This window comes from Corapipo altera, unplaced genomic scaffold (genome assembly GCF_003945725.1).
Source record: "Corapipo altera isolate COAL_440 unplaced genomic scaffold, ASM394572v1 0, whole genome shotgun sequence".
NCBI classification, from domain to species: domain Eukaryota; kingdom Metazoa; phylum Chordata; class Aves; order Passeriformes; family Pipridae; genus Corapipo; species Corapipo altera.
In genome coordinates this window covers 11,209,585-11,234,459 of record NW_020884872.1, presented here as the reverse complement: position 1 = coordinate 11,234,459, position 24,875 = coordinate 11,209,585, and the positions used below count along the sequence as shown (strand labels likewise).

Sequence of the window (24,875 nt, the reverse complement as noted above, 5' to 3'; positions counted from 1 at the left end):
TCATTACCAGGGCATACATGGGTGCCTTTACAGTAACCAGGACATAAAGCAACTGCCCTTCCAGATCTCTTTGCCCCTGTGCCTCCCTCCTTCTCCCAGGTTCAGCCTTTCAGTCCACCCCTGCTTAACTGTCCTGCCCAAAAATTCTGTCCTCAAGTGTTTAAATGTTTCTGGGGGGTCTCAAAATTGCCAGTGATTTCTAAAGCCTTGCTTAACAGATTCCTAATGGCATCATATATTTGTATTAATATATTGATATAAATATTGACATCATATACCTCTTCGAGAACGCTGTAATTACTAGGTCAGTTCTTTCTACACGCAAATGCACACACAGTTAATCAAACTGAAGCAGTGATGTACAATGAAGATTATTTAAAAATTCTTGACAGCTTGGGGAAAAATAAATAAATTTGTCATATTGAAGAGTGAAGAAAAATAGAAGCTTTGAAGCTTCCTGGAACTGCTTTGTAGTCTGTATTTTAACTTCTATTTAATTGCAGGTATAGACACAAATATCTGTCTGACACATACATGGTTTTAAATAAATCCTTATCTACAGTTTCAGTCTAATAGGACTATCTGTAGCCAAGAAATAGTCATCAAAACCACTTGGAGTTGTATGCAGTTAATATATTGTTTCACAAAGAATATTGATATTTTAAATCCAAGACCACAGTTTCAGTATATTATCTCTCTCCTAGTATTTTAAGAGTGAAAGCAATGTATAATAGATTAATAAACAGAAATATGTAACTTCAAAATATGTACTATTCCTGGTAACAACATGACCTATTAATATTTATTAATTATATGATTAGAACTTTTGATCTGAAGTTAAAAAGTGACCCTTTGAATCAAAGTCTCTTTGAAATAAAGTGTTTCTTTCAGTTTCAACTCTTTCCGAAGCTCTCAGTGCAATTCTTTGTGTTTCTGCACAGTTCTAGTCACATAGTCATGATCATGCAGCTTAAGAAATTTCGACCAGATAAGTCACAGCAACAAGGTGTTTGTACTCTACTGTGCACATGTTGTAATTTGATTAATTTTAATCCTCTTGCATTGCGAACTAATCTGCTGAATTTTCTTATATTTACTCCAAGTGGACAGTTTTCATATATTTAGTTATCACAATTCAGCTGATATTCAGCAACTTTGTAATATTCAGCAGTTGAGTTCTTTGTAGGAAAAAGTTTAGAGGTATACAGTGCAGCTGTTACCCAAATGCTACTGAAATTCTAACATCAAAAACTCTTTGATCTTCCTCATAATCTCCAAAACGAAGGTACTGGAGAACAGAATGTATTTTCAGAAGCAGTTTCAATAATGAGAGATTATGGAAGAGATTAAATAATTTACCATCTGCTGTACAACATGACACACCAGTATGGCCCAGAGATTCTCTTTTCTTGGAAATCTCCTTTCTAAAAGGTACCCTTACAAATGCTTGTTCAAATTTTAGAAGTTAGTGTAACCTCTCCCCATAGTAGTTTCTCCTCAGGCTGGGTTACTATTTTGTTTCAGTCACTTTGTTTAGTCATTCTAGAGGGAAATTTAAGACTGATGTATACCAGACTTAATTTCCTCGAATACTCAATTGAGATTCCTTATCTAAACATATATATGTAATATGTATATATAAAAGTTTATATAAAAAGTTATATGTAGAAATTGTATGATAGTGACACCGAGTAGAACTTACCTTTCAAGATAAATCACAGTATGTTTGGGGAGCAGGGAGGGAAGTGATTTGTACTCTTAAGGTTTTAAAACAACCACAGATAATCTAGTATAGCCACATAAGAAACAGAGAATGTAGAACTGTTCTCAAATAAAATTGTATAGTAAATATAACAAACAAGAAACAATTCATTTCAGAGGGGCACAGAAATTAATGCAGTTTAATAACAGGCTTTGGAAATTAATCTAGTAAACAAACTCTTGTGTTATGTGGCTGTTGATTACATTATGCTACCATCTCTATGCTGTAATTGTAAATGTACAGACAGTCTCTGAGCTGAAAATGAATAATTGAAAGAAGGTAGCATATAGAAGTACATAGAAGATCTGTGTACCGGATCTGGCTGGGATGGAGTTATTTTTATTCATAACAGCCTTTATGGTGCTGTGTTTTGGATTTGTGACTAAAAAAGTATTGATAACACATCAGTGTTTTGACTATTGCTGAGCAGTGCTTGCACTGCATCAAGGCTTCTCTTTTTGCCATTCTAATTCCCAGTAGGTTTAGGGGCATGGAACAAAACACTGGGACATGTGATCTGGATTGGCCCAAGGGATATTCCACACCAAATAACATCATACTTATCAATAAAAATGGGGAGGTTTCGGCTATCAAGGTAGCTGTTTTTCAGAGACTAGCTGGGCATTGGTCTGCCTGTGAGAGGTGGTGAGTGAGTGCCTTTGCATCACTTGTGATTGTTATTTTTTTTCTCTTCACTTCTTAAACTATTGTTATCTTGACCAATGAATTTTCCTACTTTTGCTCTTCCTATCTTTCCCCTTTCCTGTTGCATGTGTGGTTTAGTGATTGAGAAGCTGTGTGGGTGCTTGGCTGCTGGCCTGGTGTCAACCCACCAGAACCTGATCATTATGGGCCAGGCTACCTTTAAAGTGTGTGCTTATGAAGCCTCCAAATTTATATGACATGGTGAAGCAGAATAGGAGAATTTGAAAGATGCAAGAGGGACTGAATGAGGAAGAGGGATGAACTCTTAGTTTAGAGTAGGAATTTAGGAAATTCAGCATTTGGTCTTCCATTGGTTGCTTTGTCTTGCACAGTATACTTATTCTACTTTTTTTCTTAAAAATAGCTTTCATTTTAACTTTTTCCACAACATTATAGTGATAGTTAAAGGATTAGTAGTAATTCAGGCAAAAATGCTATTTAATCTGACTTGGATGAGGTAAATGCAACCGGACATGCCTATCTCGTATTGGCCTTTTCAGCCACCAACGCGCTTGCAACAAAAGTGGGTAGAGCCCTTCCCAAATCTTCGTTCGCGAAGCCCAGCCATGATGATGGATTAGGTAAAAGAGAGAATGGCAAAAAAACTTCCCACCAAATAAACACAAAGGCATTTTCATGATTATTATGCCTCTAAGTAGTCCAATATCGAGGCATATGTATTCTGTTTCATGTCAGTACAGTATTCTGAAGCCAGGAAACACAGCATTAATTTATGACAAGCCATAACTTTCTTTTTTTCATTACTCCTCTTCTTGTGGGCTAGTGCATTCGCCAAGATTCCTCAACTACCAAATCTGCTACTTTTAAAACTTATCTCAAGTGAGGCTGCAACAAGTTCAGTTCTTAGGATCTAACTTCTTTAATAGATGATGATATCCAAAATAATTTTTCTGTCTCCTTGAAATGTCCTTCGATATCTTTTTCGATTACTGGCACCCTCTCATAATAGCCACTACACACTTCTAGACTGAGAACAAAATATATGAGTTTTTAGCCTAAAACAATTTTTACATGAGTTTTCAAGAGAATGAAAAATGGCATTTTGAAATGAAAATGCTCTATCAAACAGAAGTGCAGCATAGCAATATGCAGAGCTGTCATAGCAGTCAGTGCAAAAGGAAATTTGTGTATAAAATATCTGACATGGACTTTTGATAATATAAGTACCAATATTAAATCAACTTTCTTTCATTTTTCCAATCTTATACTGATACTAAAAAATCTAAGCACCAGATTAGTCTAAGTCTAAGAATAGAACTGACCATGTTCTCTTTCTCATCTCCATAGTATGTTTTTCTAAGCTTTGCTTCTTCATTCTTGTTAGAGCTTATTTTTATAGCAAATAAAAGCATACACAAACCAAAAATAGACAATCTTTGCATGTCTTCATAATGAGAATCCACATTAGAATACCATGTGTCATGTTGCATGGTGCTAATTGGCTCAGGTACTGTAATGAGTGTGTTAGAAAGTATAAACTCTTGATAGATTTTTTGATTTTTTTGTTTGTTTTTTTTTAGTACTAGATAGTCTGAGCAAAAAGCAGAAAGAAACAAGCAGGGTAAAGAGAGGGGATCAAGAACAGACTGCAATTTGATGGTAAAATATTGTTGTGAACATTGTTTTAAAGAAAGTAATTTTGAGTTTTACGCATCACTCAATAAACATTTTGAAAAGGTGTTTTATGAGGAGCCAGTTAAGGAAAGTCTCATTTCTGGACATATTATGCCCGTAGTCTCCACTCTACCGAAAAATCTTACTGATACAATATCCTTTGCTCACTTTCTCTACCTACATACTGCCATCTTATTTCTGCATTCCCTAGTGACCTCCTTGACAAGTTCCCAGCTTTAGGAACAAGCCCTGGTGCTTTCTTCCTTAGATACCCACTTTTCAGAATTTATTGTGACTTATGAGATTGCTTCTTCATCAGGTTTGCAAAGGCCTTTAAAAACCTCTGAAGTAGTTGACAAATAAACAGAAGGCACAGTGACATTGTATAATCCTTTCTGTATGAAATTAAGTCAAGAATGGAATTACAAACACAGATAATCAGGAAAAAATAAATCTGTTAATTTTTATTTTATTAAACATTATTAACTGTAATAAATTTAGGATAATTTGATGTTTTCAACTGTCACACCTAATTTGTTTGGATGTCTAGAAATCAGATTTTAACCAATGTATTGGAAACTTTAAGACCTTTTCTAACCCTGAGACCTATAAATTGAATTGAAGATTTTGAATGAAACCAGGCTATAGCAGTGGACTCAGGAGTTATTAACTTTATATTTTTCTCCTTTTCAGCATCAAATTTGGCCTTCAAAATGATACATATGATGCTGAAAAATTAAGGGGAAGACCTTCTTAGTAATGATGAATATTCTGTGTGCTAGGTCCAATCATCAGGTACAACCTGCAAGAAGCTTGTTTATCCAACAGAGTGATATAATTAGGACAGTGATGTAGTGGGGTTTATTTCATACCCTGAAATCACTCAAGGAAATAGCTGAGTGAATGATATTTATCTTGCACACTGTATTATGCTATTGGTAACTGGCAGCCTTTTAAAATAGAGATCAGGGACTACAACCATTCATTGAAGGCGGTTCTGAAATTTCAAAGCTGTTGAATTATTCAAGTATTTTCCAATTTATAAAGTAAAATAAAAGATGATTGACTGCTTGAGGATGTGATGATATAAATAAAAACATTGTAAAGTACTGAGTGTATTTTTTCCCCACAGTTGTTTTGAACCACCTAATTGTAGGTGTTGGTGTCTAAATGTATGTTTGTGTCTTTTAAAATATATCTTTTCATTCTTCAAGGAATTTGGAAATCAGGATTTTAATTAGGTTTCTGATACATCCAAGTTTTTCTAAACTGAACACTGCACATGTTCTCCACATGTCAAATGCAGAGTGTACACGGAAAGGGTCAGTTATAGTGCATGCATGATATCATCATAGTGTTCACAGTAATATAATTTTTAAGGACATGACAGTCTATTTTTCATTTCATTATGTGGTTTTAAGCCTCTGTTTATACTCCTCAGTTACAGTGGAATAGGACCATTTTAGGCAGAGATAGACAGTTATCTTCTGAAATATTGTTTTCACAAAATATCACAGAAGGTTGTCTGTGTCTTTTGATAGGAATGATTAATTTCTATTATATCCGATAGAATTGCATTAGCACCTTCTTATAGATGAAGGCACATTGGCTGAGCAGTATTGTGAGGTATTTCCTGGAAGATTTTTAAGATATTAAGCCTTCCAGCTGAAATAAGGTTAATACAGTTCTAAGTGACTTGAATGTCAGTGTTGGTAGAGTTTAACTGGTATAATATTTCTGTAAGCAGGAATAGAAACATTCTGATGTTCACCTCATTGGAAGATCACACTGAGGACACGTGTTTTCTTAAGATTGTCATCGAGTGTAGCTGTAATAAAGCACAGAATTACAGGGTGGTTGAGGTCCAAAGAGACCTCTGAAAGTCATATGGTTCAAACCCCATCTCAAGTGGGGCCACCTAGAAACAGCTGGATTCTGAATATCTCCAAGGATAGGGAATCCTCAACCTTCCTAGAACACCTGTGCCAATTCTCAGTCACCCTTAAAGTAAAAAAGTGTTTCCTACTGTCCAGAAAGAGCCTACTGAGTTTCAGTTTCCTCTTGTACTCTTACTGGGCACCAGTGGAAAGAACCTGGCTCCGTCCTCTGCAACTTCCCTTCAGATATTTGTATTCATCACTAACATTCCCCCCAAAGCCTTGTCTTCTCCAGGCTGATCCATCTCAGCTCTCAGCCTGTGCTCATAGCAGAGATGCTTCAGTCCCTTAACCATCTTCATGGACCTTTGTTGGACTCTGTCCAGTCTGTAAATGGCTCTTGTATTCAGGAGCCCAAAGCTGAATACAGCACTCCAGATGTGGCCTCACTAGTGCTGAATTTGGTAATGTTCTCTCTGGTTTTGCGTGTGATATAGAATATTTACCAGCATATTAAACTGTACTGCAGATGATCCTTAGCATGCTTTTATGAGAAATAGCACACTGAAATAAAGCCAGTAGTATTTACTCTGCAGCCTTCATTTGATACAAAGGCTTGAAACAGAATTGCAATATATGCTAGTGGAATCAGCAAGCTAAAGGAACTGGGAACCATTAGAACTGAATATCCTGAGAGAGAAAACGTAACTAACAGACTAATAATATAAACCGAAGTGTACTAACTTAATTAGGCAGTGAAAGGCAAGATTAAAATTTGGTAATAAAGTATGATGAAGAACCCATTACCTGGTTACTTATATAATGAAATTTACACTGCTAAGAGGTGTCTGTTAATTCATTTTTGGCATGGGGATGTAGAAGCAGAGAGAAATAGTATCAGAAAGGGAATGCACTTTTAGAAAGGTGAAAAATGAAATGATCAAAGATGTAATTGAATTCTGAAATAAATGGAAGTTAGTTTCTTAGAGTCCTATGGGAAAACTAACAGTGTAGCTTTCATTCACTTCAGTTTCTGCAAGAGTACATCTAAGTCTTGTTAGGGCCTCACAATTGTTACTAATTTTTAGGAACTGTTGGGTAGTAAAATTGGAACAGGGACATATTATATTCCCTTCCTAGTTTTAAAAATAAATGCAGGATGAGACACTTTAAAGATATATGAAATATTTCTTTATGTGAATTCTGTTTACAATGCAAATTCATTCTAAAGTTTTCATTATTTTTTTCCCTCCATCTTTCAATGTTCTCTTACATTATTGCTTGTGCAGCGCTATATGAAGATGTCTGAGTCTTTCTTATTTTGCATGCGTAATAAGTACTGTGGTATTATCCAAATATATATTTCAGAAATCACTGTCTGGGATGTTATTCTCCCAGGTAACAGACCAATACATTGTCTAGGTTTAAAGTACTAATACTACTTTATCTTACACAGTAGTTTGAATTCTCTGTTAAAGTCAGTATTCAACCAACTCTAGGATGGCACTTCAGCTTTGCAAAAGTTGATTTTCTGAGCTAGTTATCTATCTAAGATCTTTTAAAGTTAATCAAGTGTCAAATTCAATGACCAAATATTTATATGAGACATAGATACTAACTTTAGGATGAAATAAGTTACACTTTGGTTATAATAATGATTGCTTTCTACTGACTGGATTGGGCCCTAACTAACTAGCTGAGTCTGGACAATGAGTTTTTAAGTGAATGAATATAATGGTGAATTTCCATGGTTGAAATTCCTTAAGAAAAAAATCATAAGCTTTTATTGTATAAAACATCCCATCTCCTTTTGTTGCTCTGGTATTCTTACCTAAAAATAGAGGAAGAGGAAGAGGAAGGGAGGTTGTGGTTTTTTTGGTTTTGGCGTTTAGTTTTGTTGCTGGAGTTCAGAAAGTCTAGCAAATCTAGTATTGCTTTCTGATGAACAGTTATTGTGGGACAGTATCAGTAGCGACTGATGTTATTCAAGAGAACAAAGAATTATTTACATTAATTTGTAATATACTTCTGGAAAGTCAGAAATTCCAAGTGAGATCTGCTTATTGTCTTCTTGAATAATCCATTAAGATTACTGACAGTAGTTTTCCTGACAGTATCATTTTGCACATTTGCTCCTAGTGTAAAGACAGTTTCTACTTCTCCTTCAAATCTATCTCAAACTTCCACACTTTTTGATTCAGACCACAGTTCTATGCCCTAATATCTTCTGAGACTTAATTTGCATGGTTACTCTGAAGATATTTGATTGATGTAGTCCAGACTGGGATACCCTGTGTACCACATGGCCTCTGTGTTTCACTAATTTCACTCCAGTATTTTATAACTGGTCATGCTGGAGTTCCACAAAAGATAAAATAGCAATTGCTCAATTATCTCAGAAGTTATCAACACTTAGCAATAAATGTCCTTACAACTGTCCAGTATAGATAAGTACATGACATTAATACTGTGAAAATGCTTTTTCAGGGATCAAAAGAGTCCTGTTAGGCACTCAAAGGGCCTTTTCTCAAATACAATGCTTTCCCACAATAAAGGTTCTGTGTGAACAGTGCTCTCCAAAGCCTCTGACAACCGCTTGTTGTTTTCTCTTCTCTTTCAGCTGATGGTTGCACTGACTGGTCTGTGGATTACAAGAAATATCAAGTTCTAGTGGGAGAACCTGTTCGTATAAAATGTGCACTCTTTTATGGATATATTAGAGCTAATTACTCCCTAGCCCAAAGTGCTGGACTTAGCTTGATGTGGTACAAAAGCTCTGGACCTGGAGATTTTGAGGAACCTATAGCTTTTGATGGAACCAGAATGAGCAAAGAAGAAGACTCCATTTGGTTCCGACCAACAGTGGTACAAGACAGCGGGCTCTATGCATGTGTTATAAGGTACTATATTTTAATATTTTGCATTTTAATTAACCAAATATGAAACAAGGCTCTTAATAGTGAGACTTTTGTGTCAAAGAAAACTTTTTTTCTGATTGTGTTTCTCCTCCTGGCATTCCCTTCCCTGAAATGATTGATGCTTAAGTAGAAATTACTATTGAATATCTTGAACATTTTAACTTTTTTTAATAGATTTAGTTATTTATAACGCAATCTAAACTTTATAAAGTGGGCAGGACTGGATGAATAAGTCATGTGTTCTGATTCCAGTTTCACTCTCGCAATCACAATCCTAGAGTAAAAAGTTCTTTTTTTACATTCAGATTTCATTTTATATGGATTTCATTACATGGTTTTGTTTAATTATTTTTTTCCTGTTAAAAAAAATGCTATTTGATGTAAAGTAGTTGCATCAGGGAAAACAGAAGGTGAAATTTTAGCATTTTTGCAGATATATATCCTCTAGAATCACATCTGGCTTAATCTGATAATAGAGGCTGGGTGACAGATGTCTTCCAAAAGTATTTAACCTTCTGATTCATCAAGTTTTATCACCACAAATTGGACTAGATTCTGCTTCCTGGTTTCTGCAACAGGTGTTCAACCTCTTTCTGCATCTCTGATATGGTTAACACTGAGATATTGTTTCCAACTCTTTACAGTGCTCCTCTCTATCTGCATATCTGTCAAAGAGGTCTTGCTACTAATACACAATAGAAAGAGTGAAAAAGTTTCTTTACAAAGTTTAAAGAAACTGAGTGGCTAGAAAAGGAAGCTGCATAATGCAGCTATTCCCATGGTGCGAGGAAAATAAGGAAACTGTTTTACCGTCACCTGGAGACATTTAGTGTCTGCCACATTTTTTTTTATTATTATTTTTTATTTTGGGGAGCACAGATTGCTGTCTGGTCTGTGGGTGATGAAGGAGATTTTTACTAATGAATGTGTTTGTAAAAGCATTTATTCTATAAGCTCTACATAACCCGTGAGACATTTCGTATCAATCATTTGCCCAATAACATTTTCAACATGATTTTTCTGATGATGACAGTTCTCTTTAAAAGAAAACCATAAAATTTTACAAATTAAGCTACTTAAGGAAAATGCTTAGTTATGTTTAGATTAATATATTTCAGATAAGTTTGTAACAGTAGCCATGAAAATGGAAATAGTTTTGTCAATTATTCCATAGTACTATTTAAAATACCATAATTATCTCCTCTGTTTATATAAAGAAAACCTTAATTATCTGATGTTGCACTTTCCAGCAAGTATAGATAAATGCTGAATTTAGATAACCAGACACACTTTAAAATGTGTTTATTATCTCAACCTGTATTTATGCCTTTCCTACATGAATTTCTTTTCAATTCAGAGGTGGGTAAGGGCATGTTCTCTACTGCTTTAAACTACAAACGGCTTCTTTAGCACTTGCTTTATTTCCAGTTGTCAGTGCTTATACATGTAGATCTATGATAGAATTTAAAAAATAAAGTAGCAATTAATTGCTCTCCTGAAAACTATTATGACAAGTTACAAAGCCTTTCACCTTCAGGACACCCACTAGTATTGTCTAAAGAGCCATCTAAGCTTGCTGTGTCTGTGTTTCTATTTTATACTTCTTGGATGGAACCTTTTAAATGTATGAGCAAGATTATTATTGGTAGAAGACAAAACCCCATTTCGGTATCAGAGGAATGTACTTTTAAATGCATGTTTTCTGCATACAGTCAAAGCTTACTTTCAAGTAGTTTCAAATGCCCACCTAGAATCTAGTTTAAAACTTAATAATTCAGGTTCCTGAGATAAACATGTACTTGATATTTTAACCTCATATAAATAAAATTAAATACTCAGCAGTATAATGGTTCTCTTTTTTCTTCATCCTTCCTTCAGATTCTTACACTATAAAGCTATTATCTGATTAAAAAAAAAAAAAAGAGGCTGAAGTGATGCCATCTGACAAAATTATGTACTCTATCTGTACTTCCAAAGTTATTGCTACAGAAATACCTAACTAAACCTCTCACATCAAATATCTGCCTACTATTGCTTTTTGATCTTGTCACTGAAATCAGAATACTCAGCCCTGCTATCACCTTATGTTGTATACTGGTAGAATGTACCAAAGAATCTTGAGAAAGATTAGTGAGCAAGAACTATAATTTCTTTCAAGGAGCAAAGTGAAGATTGCAGAGATGATATTTAGGAGTCTTTTCTTACAGATTTGGGGTTTCTGTTTATTTTAATGATGAGGTGATGCCTTCAGAATCAATGTTACAAGCTATTTCAGTTTTAAAAACCCAGTGGAGAAGCTCAGTTAAGATACTTAAAATTACCTTGTAGCAAACATGTTCAGTGTGATGATTACAAGAAGAAATGCACCTGAGAGGTGATGAGGGCAGGCAGTAATTCTGCAAAAGCAGAACTGCATTTGAGTAAAAGACTGTTTATTTTTTATTTTAAACTTAGTTGAAGGGGTGAAACAATCCAACACTTATTATTTAATTTGCTCAGAAGCTCCTTTCTTCACCATTCTTTTGCAATTTCTCTGTGCTGCAATTTTAAGGAAGCCAAAGATATAAAATATTAAGTCTTTCAGTGGATGTCACATCACATGGTTACTTGTTGTTTATCACATATGGGCAATAAATATAATTAGATAGGCTGTACAAAGAGTTAATGCATATATATAACTCCAGTTCCCTGAAATCATGTGTGTCTATCTATCTGTCTGGTATAACAGCAAGTAATAAGCAATTTCTGTCAAATATTCTGCCTTTAACTTTGCAAAAACAGGTGAAATATTGTTCCCATTGAACCAACATTTTCTTCATTTATTCATCTTTTCCTTCCCTGCCTGAAAAGCATCAATTACAGTGTCTCTAGTAGTTGCCCAACATATTATCAGCTTAGGTCAGTGGAGTCCTGGAGGAAGGCAGGACTGGTATTTATGGTAAAGTGCTACAATGAGTTGTATTGTAGAAGATGAAATGGAGTTTTATTATACATTCAGCCAGAGTTTTCCATTGGGATGTCAGAGTGTTTAGAAATCATCTTTATCACAACATACAGCAACCACCACATGTAGCAATTCAGACATCTTTCTAAACCTGAATATGTTCTTGCTCTTGTTTTTAAACTTATTTGTAAAAGTGAGATTTTTACATCAGGAGGTAGAGATAATTTGTATTCCCTTGAAGAAAACTGTTTGGACTTAAGCATGTAACAAGTTCACTTGTCCTCCATTTGTCTGTAATAATGATGATGGTTGTAGACTATTTACAGTTCTGTAGTTCAATCTTTGTGAAGATTTCTGTGTTATAGAATCAATCATAGAATCCTTAAGGTTGGAAATGATCTCCAAAACCATTGAGTCCAGCCTTTGACTAAACACCACCATGTCAACTAAACCATGGCACTAAGTGCCACATACAGTAGTTTCTTCAACATTTCCAGGGATGGTGACCCGACCACCACTCTGGGCAGCCTAATCCAATGCTTAACCACCCTTTCAGTGAAGAAATTCTTCCTCATATCCAACCTAAACCTCCTCTGGCATAGCTCAAGGTTATGTCCTCTTGTCCTGTCACTACTTCCCTGGGAGAAGAAGCTGACCCTTACCTTGCTACAATCTCCTTTTGGATAGTTGTAAACAGTGATAAGGTCTCCCCTGAGCCTTCTGTCTTCTTTAGACTAAACAGTCCCAGCTCCCTCAGCCTCTCCTGATATGACTCACTCTCTAGACCCTTCACAGAATCAGAGGATATGCTGATCCACAAGAATCACTGAGTCCAACTTCTGGCCCTGCACAGGACCATCCCCAAGAGTCACACCCATGTGCCCAAGAGCATTGTCCAAATGCTTCTTGAACTCTGTCAGACTTGGTGCTGTGCCCACTTCCCTGGGGAGTCTGTTGCAGTGCCCAAACACCCTCTGAGTGGAGAACCTTTTTCTAATATCTAACCTAGTAACACACAGTACAATGTTTTAGACAAAGAAGTAAAGACTGAAATAGTGTGAAGCATACAGAATTTTCTGATTTTACAAGGGAAGGAAGGAAGATTATTGTCCACTTTCATTTAGCCTCATTACTCTTGCTATGGCCTTGCAAATATGAAGGTAGAGGCTTCAAATATATCAATGTTTCTAATTAATTTTTTAAGGTGAGCTTTAATCTTTACTGGATGGATGTATGTGAGATATTTCAAATTCATAGCAGTTATATTTTATGATTTTATATTTACAAATAGATATGCACATGCACCACTCATATAGACATTATGTTGCTGAATCACATAACTTCCCTGCCATACAGTTCAATTAGTATAGATATATTTTATTTAAAACAGGAATAAAATAGAATGCCATAGAGATATTTTAAATAAGAGAACGTTAATATTCTTCATAAAATTGTCACTTAAAACTGTTTCCAAACTATCTTTGAAAAGCACCACAGTGTAGGACAATATAAAATATCGGGGAGGTTGTCTTTCCTAGCCATGATTGGAAATGTGAGATTGCTGAATTTATGAAAAAATCATTCTTGATCTTCATCACATAAAAATTCATTTTAGGTTAGATAGCATAAATTTCTTTTGTTAGATAGGATATGTTCCTGTAGTGCTCATCTTCAAATATAAAAATATTGATTTCCTGTAGTTGTGCAGTTCTAATTCTGTCAAATCATATCAATCATGTCAATTAATTTTAAGAAGAATATTTATTTTTACCTATTTCATGTATGCACAATTATTTAATTCAATATCAGAAATCCTGAATTCAGAATGTATAAGAAAATCTTTACTTTACTGAAGGAAATGGTAGGCAAAATAAGACATAGAATCAATTTTTCATAAACCTTGTACAAGCACCATTTCTTTATCATCTTGAATAATGTAAAACATGTTTACAAATGGGAATTGCTATTGCAGGGTAACAGCCATTTTTGAAATCTTTCTTACTCTATGAAGGGCTTTTATCCTGGTCATACATACTTACAAATATTTTTATTAATTTACACAGTTTTTGCCAAATATTATTTAAAAAAAAAGAGTAAGTGTTCCTATAACAACTAGTTATTAAATCTTAATGAAAATCAAAAAAAGGGAAAAAAAGAAAGGAAATATATGAAAATGAAGTCTTACAGTAGTTTATCTTAAAACTTCAATAACACGGTTTTCCCTAGATCTTCATGAAATCTTTGGTTACATTTATTTCTACTAGTGACAAAGGAATCTCACAATGGATAAGGGAAATAAGCTTTCTTAAAGGAATACCAAATATGTTAACAATACTCAGAAGTAATTCTCAGAAGAGTCTGATATTCTATTAGTTCCTTTAAATCAGTAGCATCACAGTGGTAAAGTAATTAAGAGAAAAAGAGCACTAGAAAGAGGTTTAAAATTTCTCAAAAATAATTCAGAATGCAGATTTGCAAGTTTTCATTATTTGCATTTATTGGAGAGCAAAAAGCCCAGAAGTCCAAGTTTAGAGCACTGTCCCAAACATCAGTTTTGTGAGCATTTAGCATATAGCCATTCATAGCACTATGGTAAGAGAGCTAAAGAAAACCATGAAAAAATAAGGATAGAACTGTCTGCACCATTTGAATTGTTTAAATGTTTGAACCACCATTACATGTCTTTGTAGAGAAGTTGTGTCATGGAGCGGGTCATCTTGAGTGCCATCACATGGCATGCGCAGGACAACCGGGGAACCAGGCCTAGCCATCATGAGTTTATGAAAGGCAGGTCCTGTTGGACCAATCTGATCTCTTTTTATGACAAGCTGACCCACTTAATTCATGAGGGAACAGTGTTGTCTACCAGGACTTTAATAAAGAGCTTGACATCATCTCCCAGGGCATTCTCCTGGAAAAACTGGCTGCTGATGGTTGAATATGAGGCAGCAGTGGCAATGGCATCCTGGCCTGTATCAAAAATGGTGTGTCCAGCAGGACCAGGGCAGTGATTCTCCCTCTTTACTCGGCACTGGCGAGGCCACGCCTCAAATCCTGTGTTCAGTTTTGAACAAGACGGACACTGAGGGGTTGGAGCATGCCTGCAGAAAAGAAGGTTCAGGGGAGATCTTATCACTCTCTAGAATTATCTGAAATGAGGTGGTAGCAACACTGGGGTTGGTCTCTTCTCGCAGGTGACAAGTGACAGGACAGAGGAAATGGCTGCACGGTGGTGACTGTGGAAGTGCTTCATTAACAGTTGAACTCAGTCATAGGGGTCTTTTCCAACCTTAATGATTCTATGATTCTAAGTGAACAACTCTGACAGCCCCTGGTGGTGTGCAAGTTCAGGAGAATTTTTATCACACGCATGAGATGGACTTTCCTTGGTCCCCACCTTTATGTTGGTTTGGTTTATAGAGAAGCGGAGACGCAGTTTAATGCACCTTTGTTATTTTTGCGCTACATTTATAAGCTTGTCTGAGCCTTTTCCAAGGTCTTTTTCTTCTGTGAAAATGGTAACCCTCACAAGTGATCTGTCTCTTATGGAGATTAAGGTTTGATCTATCTCCTTTTCAAATGCAAGCTTGGTAGGATAGTCAGACATCCATAAAATTTTTCACTGCAACTTAGGGATGCCTTGGTGAGCAGAAAAAGCCTTCAGGCTAACATTAGGAATTTATACAGCTTGGGTAACTGGAGCTTACATTAAGTGTCCTGTACAGATGGCAAAAGCACTTGCTCCCAGAAATAAATGAGACCTGGGATTTTCTTGGGGTTGATGCTTGTTGAAAGTCAGGTGACTGAAATCTACTCATTCTCCATTCCCTTGCCCTTCTGACACTTCAGATGGCCAACTGTCTGACCTCAACATCTTCATCTAGAACTAATAAAGTTAGTCCAGATAGTTCTTTTGTGTAAGACTTCATTAAAGGATATATTAATTTATACTGAGGGGAAAATAAGAAATGGTCATACTTACACAGAATAGGGGAAGACTCTTGATATTGGAAAAGAAGAAGAAATTGATGTATTTGACTGAGTAGAAAGCATTGTTAATATTGCATATTACAGGAGTGGTGTAGAAAATACTTGAGAGAATTATTTAAAGAAAAGTCTTCTATGTGATACCAAATTTCTTTAACTACTAATTCTTTTGTTGTTGAGATATTTACTGAAATACAGCAATGTAACAAATAACATAGTCTGACTATTGCTTCCACTATTTTATTAGAGGTTTGTTTTTCGCTAAGAACACTTTCAGCAACCTACTTTTCTTGCCCTTTGATCGTCAAGGTTTTTCTTTCCACGAGTAAATTAATAATTCTGAGCAAAAAAGCAACACTTTAGATCTCATTTTAGTAAAATATGACTGTGCTGCTTTTTTTTGTAGCTGTAATTTAAGAGGCGAAAGTCCTAGCACGTAGTCAGGCGGCTTCGATATGCATTGTTTATAGTAAAAATTATAGTTTCTATGTTGTTAGAGTAGCCAGTATTTTGCCTGCTTTACACTCTGCTTCTAACTTCATCCATCTTAGAAAAAGACAAAGAAATATGCAACAGTATGGAAGAAGTGGCTTTCAAGCTGCCTGTTTAGCAAATGCAGGAGGAGAAAATACAGAAAAAATTAATTCCATATAATAGATATTTAAGTCATTTTAAAAACAATGCCTTTTAATTTTTTCAAATTTTTATAGATTTTTTTATCCTCTAACAGAATTCAAACAGCCAATTTGTATTGCTAGTAATATTATGGGCCACCTACCTGATCATTTAAGTTTGCTCCTAGCATTTTATTTCAAACTGTATTTTGAATCTGTCCTGCAAATGCTTACCTCTGTGTATATAGCTGTTTGTAGACATCAAATTCAGTTTAAGCATCTAGATGCTAAATGGCAGCATATCAGTTGTTTTCTTTTTTTTTAATTCACATTGTTCTCAGGCCAGAGAGCAATTTAGCTAACCTTAAAATATAGCTAAAACTCGATTCCATTACGCAGGGATAGTGACTTTTGTTGTTTAAGGGGCTCTAGGAATATTTCCAAAACATTTACAAGGGAATGACATATATGGTACCAGGTCTGGAGGAGGCTGAATGTAGGATACATTTGGGTAAGCCACATGCCACTATTCACCCAGTCTTAGGTAGACAGAATGAGCTTTTTGTGGCTTTTTAGCTAAACCATTTGCTAGGCTCCATCAGGCAGACTGATAGCTGCAGTAGGAGTTTAGACATAGCACACAGGTATGTGAATGTAAGTGGATCACAGAACTGAAATATCTTAAATTGAATTCCAAACTAAGCCACTTCATTTGTGTGTTCACATCACATACATTGAAATGCAGTGGATGATGTGAAAGTTAAGAGATGTATCTCTGTAGTTATGATATGAGACTGGCATTTTAAAATATTAAACTTATTTGAAGAGCCCATAATGTAAGAAAGTAAAGGGATTGAATAATTTATAATATAAATTCTTCTGAAATGCAGATCTAATATAGTGGTTGAGGCTCACAAAATTAATCAAACTGACTTAAAACCATCAGTTCAACAAATAAGAGTCTTAGTAATTAGTTTAACATTTCCAAGATTTCTGACCAAATAAATATTACAAATCTTCCTCTAGAAAAGGGAGAGAAAAGTAACAGTTGTGAATCTTTAGTCAGACTCACAGAAGCATCAAATATTAGATGATCTGTGGTGAAGTTTTTCATGACTGGTTCAGAAGGATTAAATCTGAAAAGAGTGTGTGTGCCATAACCTATAAAGGTTACTAACAGAGTAGAGAGACTGAATAAACCTGCCTATTGAATACTTTCTGGTGCTGCTGCAGTAAGAATAAGTAAAGATGGAAAGAAGGTGATGTGTTTTCAGGAGGTTGTTGGAACAATTCAGTCAGCCTCTGCTTCCCATAGGATAAAGAAGTAAAGAAGAAATTGGAATATAAATGTATTAGTCTACAGAATTTAGAAGGCAAGCTATCAATATTCTCTTGTTGGAGAACCTTATACTGACTTAATTTTGTTGCTTAACAAGCAGCAAATTGGTTTTTTGTTCAGTCTCTAAGGTCTTAAAGAAATAAAAAAATCCCTCTATTTCTCAAATAATATCTCTGATCAATTTTTAAGTGTATTATATTGATGAAGCCTGCAACGTTCATCTATTTTCACTGTGGCAAGGATTTAATGATTAAATCTAATTGTTTTAAACAGTGATGGCTACTAGGAAGCATTATTCCTCTTTTAAGGGTGTCTTCCAATAGTTTCTTATTCAAAATGTAAATTAAATCCTGAACATCTCACTGAGACCATGTGGTTAGTTAATAATTAACTCTTGCTGAAGAAAAATGAAGATCTAGGCTTTCAAGATAGTCTTGAAAAAAAGTTAATGGATGTTACTACATTGGTATATTTCCTGTGACTGAGAAAGAGAGGGATTTGAAATAAATATTTTTTAAAATATTTTGGTCAACAATATCTTGGCTTAGTAACATCCATTCCTAAAACTTTATGTCCATTAAAGGTGGTATATAGGTAAGATGTTGGATGCAAACACTTTGTGATTTCATGATGAGATACTGATATGTGGTGACCATGGAGGGAACTGGACGAAAAAGAAGAAAGATACTCATTTACACAGCATGGATGTTAATGAAATATTGCCTTGGAAATGTAAGGCATGAGCAGAAGAGAGTTACTTGATGACTCTGACAATGTCAAATAGTGGGTTTTTCAAAGGACTATTGATGCACATGAATCAATACTCCAGTGTGAAGAAGGTAGAGTATTTGGAGAAGTCAAGTGGTATCTCAAAGTGACTCCAGGTTTGATGTGCTAAAAGTAATAAAGTGACATCTTGTAACACCTGAACCATTTGGATTCAAAGAATATTTCACTTCCTCATTCTAAGATCCACGTTTACAATGACCCTATTTCATAATGAATTGTTTCTTCAGTTCCAATGGTGACTGTAGAATGACTAAAGATAACTCCTTTGTAGTAAATATATGTAGAATTGATGGTAGTCTGAAAATTATGAATTTACTTTATTTTTAATATCTTCCAGACATAAAGTTTACAAGCAGAGTTAACAAATAGAACTTATTAGTAACACTGAAAATAATATTGTTCAGATATTCCCACTATGAAAATAATGAAATTTGCATATTTGGTGCATGCTTAGTGCTGCAATCTATCAAAATAACCTGGTGCTGCTAATTTCAAAGGTGAAGAGAATGACAAAACAGATCTTGTGGAATGTTATTGCAAAAGCTGAGAAGATTATCAAAGGTCAAGACTTCCTCTATAATGTTAATTCAACCATTTGTTGTAGTAAGCATTATGATATAGCATTTGAGTGCTAAATTTGGACTTCATTTAGAAAATTAATCAAGATTAGACAGTGAGGAGGGCTCCTGTTTACCCTTAATGCAAGAGTTAGTTTGTGAGTATAAATACACAGGGTAATGCACACACACACATCCTTACTTGTGCACCAGCATACATACACATGTATGTATATATATAAATAAAAATATATATATGTACATAGTGAACCAAGAAAGGGAATTAAAGGCAAGAATGGATGGTCTTAATGCAGTTGATGAGGACATGCTTGCAAAGTGGGTTTAATTTTTGGTTGTCACAGACTTCTTATGCAAATATGCCCAAGTCATTGAAATGAGTTTGATCTTTCTATTTTTGGGGTTGCACTGTGGATTCATTCACTGGCCTGTCTTTTTTAGGCTGTAATGAAACAAACCCTTGTAAAGCCATATTTTAAGTTTTTACTTTTATGTAATGAAAATTATAATAATTTTGCAAATTAAATTTGTCAATCTGCAGGAAATCTTTACAATATGACCTTTTCATGATTTTGACATTTCTTTTTTCCAGCTTGCATGCTAAGTCTTGATACAAACTGGACTAATTTTCATGCATATACCTGTTATCTGAGAGTGAAAATAATCCCCAAGTTTTATATTTAATACAGTTACATGATTAAATTTATTTAGAGGGTTGCATATAAAAATAAATACATTTTCTAAAAGGCAGACTAAAAAAAGGATTTTTAAAATTATTGGGTTTTGCCTGATAGGTTAACTTGCTTTATGATAATCTTGAAGAATGCAAAATACTTTTTCTGTATACTCTTTTCATTTATTTGCAATATGTAGTGAAAAAACCAAATACCAAACAATTATGTTTTGGGGCTTTTATAACAAATCTTTCAAGCACGATATGAACTGGATAAATTTAACAGCAAGAAATAAACAACTACACAATCAGGTTCATTTCTATGATGTTCTTGAGGATTTCAAGATCAATTTTGCTGCTCCTAAAGGCCGTATGTAGACATTAAGGCTCATTACCTTCAGCTGAGGGTGATTTAATTGACAGAGAGATCGCTTAAAGGAGCACAAATACTAATGCCACTTCAGTGACATTTTCATGACATGTTTTTGTTGTGTTTTTGTTAAGGTTGTTTTTTTTTTTTGGAGGGGAGTTGCCTTTTTCCCCCTGAAAACATCTGTGTACCTGTTCTGTACATTACAATTAACCCTATTCAATATAAACAAGTCGGCACAGTGTTTGGTGCCAGGTGTAGTTCTACCTCAATATTCATTCTAACTCTACTGATTTTGTGAAGTTTTATGAACACTGAAGGGAATTCTTCTTTCCAATGTGTGACATCTAGCCTCAGGCCAAGGCCAGGCAGGCTGAGGATAATTTTATGGTACTAATCAGGCTTCACATTATGCATTAAATTCCCCAGAAAGATGTCTATACCAACTCCATATAGCTGGGATGGGGAGGAAGTCCAACATAAAATTCATCAACATGGTATCTCTTGGTCTCGCTCTGTGAGATGTAAAAGATGTCCAAAACAACAAATAGGACAATATTTCAATAACAGTTTGTGGAGAACTGCAGGAAGAAGTCTGTTTGCAGTCATAAGATATTAGAAAAGATACAAATTATTTTGCTTCTATAGTGGGATGATCCAGGAAGTGACATTGTACCATTGGTATCAACATTGGAAAGAAGAGGAGCGTGAAGATTTCTTTGGCTCTTCAAGAGAAATCTTTTCAATTCTTAAGGGTAAAATCTAAGAAACTGCAGGTTTGCACCTGTGCATAGCAGCTGCAATTGACCTAATTTCCAGTTCTTACTTCATCTCTTACTCTTCATTTTTGTATTTAATGTTGTGCTCCCCCATTCACAAAGTGGGCTTCAGTTACTGTTGCTTTTCTTGATCAAGCAAGAATTCTTTCTCTTCTTCACAATTTCTACAAAAGCTACTTCTGCTTTTTTTACTGCCTTAGTAACTGGAACACTTCTTCATATATAGATTTTAATATACATGTATAATAATTTTAACAAGGTATGCACACCTCATTAAAATTAAAATCATGTATCTCTACTGCCGTGCAATCTGTATATTTTAAATACCTGAACAAAAAAATATGAAGTAAAATGGCTTGGTTGGAAGGAACCTCAAAGATTATCTAATTCCAATCCCCTACCATGGTGAAAGGCACACCTTTCACTAGACCAGATTGCTCAAAGCTCCATCTAATCTGGCCTTGAACTCTTCCAGTACCTGAACAGAGCAGATTCTCAACCTCAGAAAACCCTGGATCTTTCTACTGGAATAAAGGCAAGGCATATGTTGGACACAGTGTCCTACAGTATGTTGCTACAAACACTAATATCAAAGTTAGTTACCTAATTCGCTACAAGAGCACTGGATAGAAAATATTCCAGGACTGACAGGCACTAGATTTGACACTACTCTCAGCTGAACTGGAAAAGCATATCTTGAAAATGTACACTTAAACTAATGCTGCAGCAAAAAAGGCTTTAATTGTAACCATTGTTCTGGCTGCAAGGCACCTGAATCCCATTTACTTTGGGAACAATTCTTTCCCCAATGAGCAATGGATTATGCTACTACCAAAGTGCAAAAAGTACAAGTACTTTTCAGTAGACAACTGTTGCCTCCCAAAGTATCTGAGTTTGAGATCCTGACTTCTTAATCACTGGAAATTGGCTGATAATTCCAATGGGACCTGGATTTGCAGTTATCTATTTGTATTAAAAGCTTCAGAGCTGTTAAAAAATACTAACACGTTCTTTCCTTCTAACACACTCATGTGTTTTCATTTGAAGTAAAATTTAAATGTTGCTGGAAATGTCCTTCATAACCACATAGAGTCTTAACTTAAATGTAGGAGTACTCAGTTGAGCAACAAGAACTCAGGACTTGAATCTACATAAGTAACCCATGGAGTAAGCCAAGACTTTTCAGCTGTTCATGCTGAACAGCTGAACAGTCATTCCAAGTACATGTCATTTAATTGTCACTTTCATGCAGTCAGTGTTTATTTGAGAGGAGTTAGTCTAAAAATCAAAAATTTCAGTTAACTCTGCAGTGAAAAGAACTAGCTCTTTATGTATTGTTTGGGCTAAGTTTTCAAGATCAGTGAGAAAAAGAAAAAGATATTTTCCTTGGGAGATTGCAGCCAAATATTCTAGTCTGAAAGGTGAAAGGTTAATGAAAAACTTGGATAGTGCAGTGATAAAGTTATATACAAGCTTATAAGGAAATTAAATTCTTTGTATTCAGTTCAGGATATGCAGTACATAAAACCAGGACCTGCATACTGAGTGGTAAGATATAAAGAAAGATGAGATCAGGAACATGTACTGGGATTTGCACATTCAGACTACCAAATCAGAAAAAGAAGTGGTTGAGTGGAGGAAAGACTGGGGAAAAGGAAATGTGCTCATACCATTTAAAGATAACATTGTAATATAGGCGCACAGGGTGGTAGGATTAAGGAACCTTTAATTACTGCATTTCTTTACATCTAATTTTTTTCTTCATATTTTTTTGTTCAGGTATTTAAAATATACAGATTGCATGGCAGTAGAGATACATAATTTGAATTTTAATGGTGTGTGCATACCTTGTTAAAATTATTATGTTATCTCTCACTCTTCTGTACTATGAATTTTACCCCAGGCCCTGTAGCACTATAGGTAGAAAAGTTATTAAGAATTTGTATGGATTTACTGCTATACAAAATTATACTAAATCCTTGTCCTTCTTAAAAACTTCTCTAAGATGGTAATGAGATTTAATAGCAGCAGATACAGCTTTCACATTTCTAGGTTGTACTGTTCTTTCAGGTCGCCAAGTAAGGAATAGGAAGGGCAAGTGTCCCCAGGTAGGCACAGCCCATGCCAGAGGTGACTCTGAGTGTCTGTCTGATCTCCCCACTGCAGAGAATGTGCCAAAATACCCTCTTGCCAAAATATTTCCTTCACAGTAGCATTGTTTTCCAGTTGGTAGGGTTACAGTCCCTTTTTCTGCAACAGCAATGTTGCATTGATCCCTTCATCACTTGAAGTGAGCAGAAGACTGGTCTCAGACAAGTGTGAGATCTACTGGTCTGTTTTGATACACTGACGGTAAATACTCCATTTGTGGTTATTGAAATTACTAATTTTTTTCATTTGGCTTTCAAATGCTGAAGCCAAAACAGCGTGCATACTCCTTTATGGGCCTCAGGGACACCCTCTCAAGCTCAAGTCTGTTCATTATTCAAGGGGTGTTATATCAGAATAGTTGTCAAGCCTGAAAAATTGACCATTGTTTTTGAAAAACTGTTCAGTTCTCCACCATGAGAAGTTTTCCTTATCAGAGCAGATTTGTGTTTGGTTTTTTTCTGGGAACTTTATTTAGGGAAGCATTCTAAAATCATACAGGTCTCAACATTGGACTTGTTGGTCACAGGGAGTCTTAACAGGGAATGAATGAAAACAAAGACTCTGTTAACCTCTCCTATTGCTCACCTAAGAGAAAATATCTAGCTGTCAATTAGAGCAATAAACCGTCAGTGTATGCAATAACGTACAATTTCTTTAGAGCGGTACTTTTAAGTGGTACTTTCCTATTCTTTGTGACAAAAATATGTCCACACATGTTCAAATCTTGTGGGTGTTCAGTGCATGAGGAAAAGTGGCAAAGGCCAAATGAGATGAAATCAGCTAAAACAGAAGAGTTTACATGAATGTGCTTAGAGTCAAAATAATACAATCAACCAGACTAATCAGTAAATGCCATTTCTGTGGATGTGATGTAGTCTGAAAACATGATTTACACTAGCTTTAATGACAATTACTTTGTGTCAGTGAAAGAAATAAGACAAAATTGCATATGAGGAAAATATGTTATGATCCTAATTTTTGGAAAGCTTTCTTCGAGCAGTGAAAGTTGAAGTCCCCATCAGTTAAGCTGTGTTGGACAGTGGGTCCCTACTGTATCTCACAGAAAAGACTCGACATAAAGTGATTTACACAGGACAGTGGGTGTTGTCTTATGTGGGATATGGAGTGTGTCCAACAATATATGTCTTCCCTCTATAATGATGTGAGGGAGAATAAACCTGTGGATGAGGCTCTATGGCAGACTATGGTGTAATGTTCATGAAACAGAACAGCAGCCATTGCATTAAAACCTTAAGGTTGGGAAACTACAATAAAACCTACTGTCAGTCTTTCTTCTGAAAGCCACGTTTAAATGGTGACTTTAAATGAGCAATCTGCTTGTGTTTCAGTCCTTTTACTGCCACTGAGAATCTCATTGGCATGCAGTACTTACTCTGACCGTCATGTTTTGCTCTTTGGTGTTTAGAAAATACATCAGAGAAATTTACTTTGAGTGACAAGAATAACTATTATAGACTCTCTTGTTTTAACAGTGTGAAGACTGCTAAAGAGGGATTACTGTTTTTGAGTGAACAGCTACATGATTAATATGGTTTTGAACATTTTGTATGAACCAGCATCTAACTCTTTCTGATTCTTCAATAGTTCTATCTGGAAGACATGTGAGAGTCAAAGTTGTGTTTCTGGAAGCACTATATATCAAATTTGCAGATTTTGCAAGCTATAATATAGAAATTTATATCTTTGTATTTGTGTGAATCCTAATTATATAGTGGATGCTATTTCTTTTACAAGTA

The 24,875-nt window shown here is 35.2% G+C and overlaps 1 protein-coding gene across 3 annotated transcripts in view; it reads left to right on the top strand.

Annotated features, from left to right (window-relative positions):
- Positions 1-24,875, top strand: part of IL1RAPL1 (interleukin 1 receptor accessory protein like 1) — a 697,887-nt gene that overhangs the window by 362,949 nt on the left and 310,063 nt on the right. For all 3 annotated transcript variants that reach the window (XM_027636621.1, XM_027636637.1, XM_027636628.1), the window contains one exon: positions 8,600-8,879. In XM_027636621.1, coding sequence (XP_027492422.1) covers positions 8,600-8,879 — 280 coding nt within the window. The remainder of the gene's footprint in view (positions 1-8,599; positions 8,880-24,875) is intronic.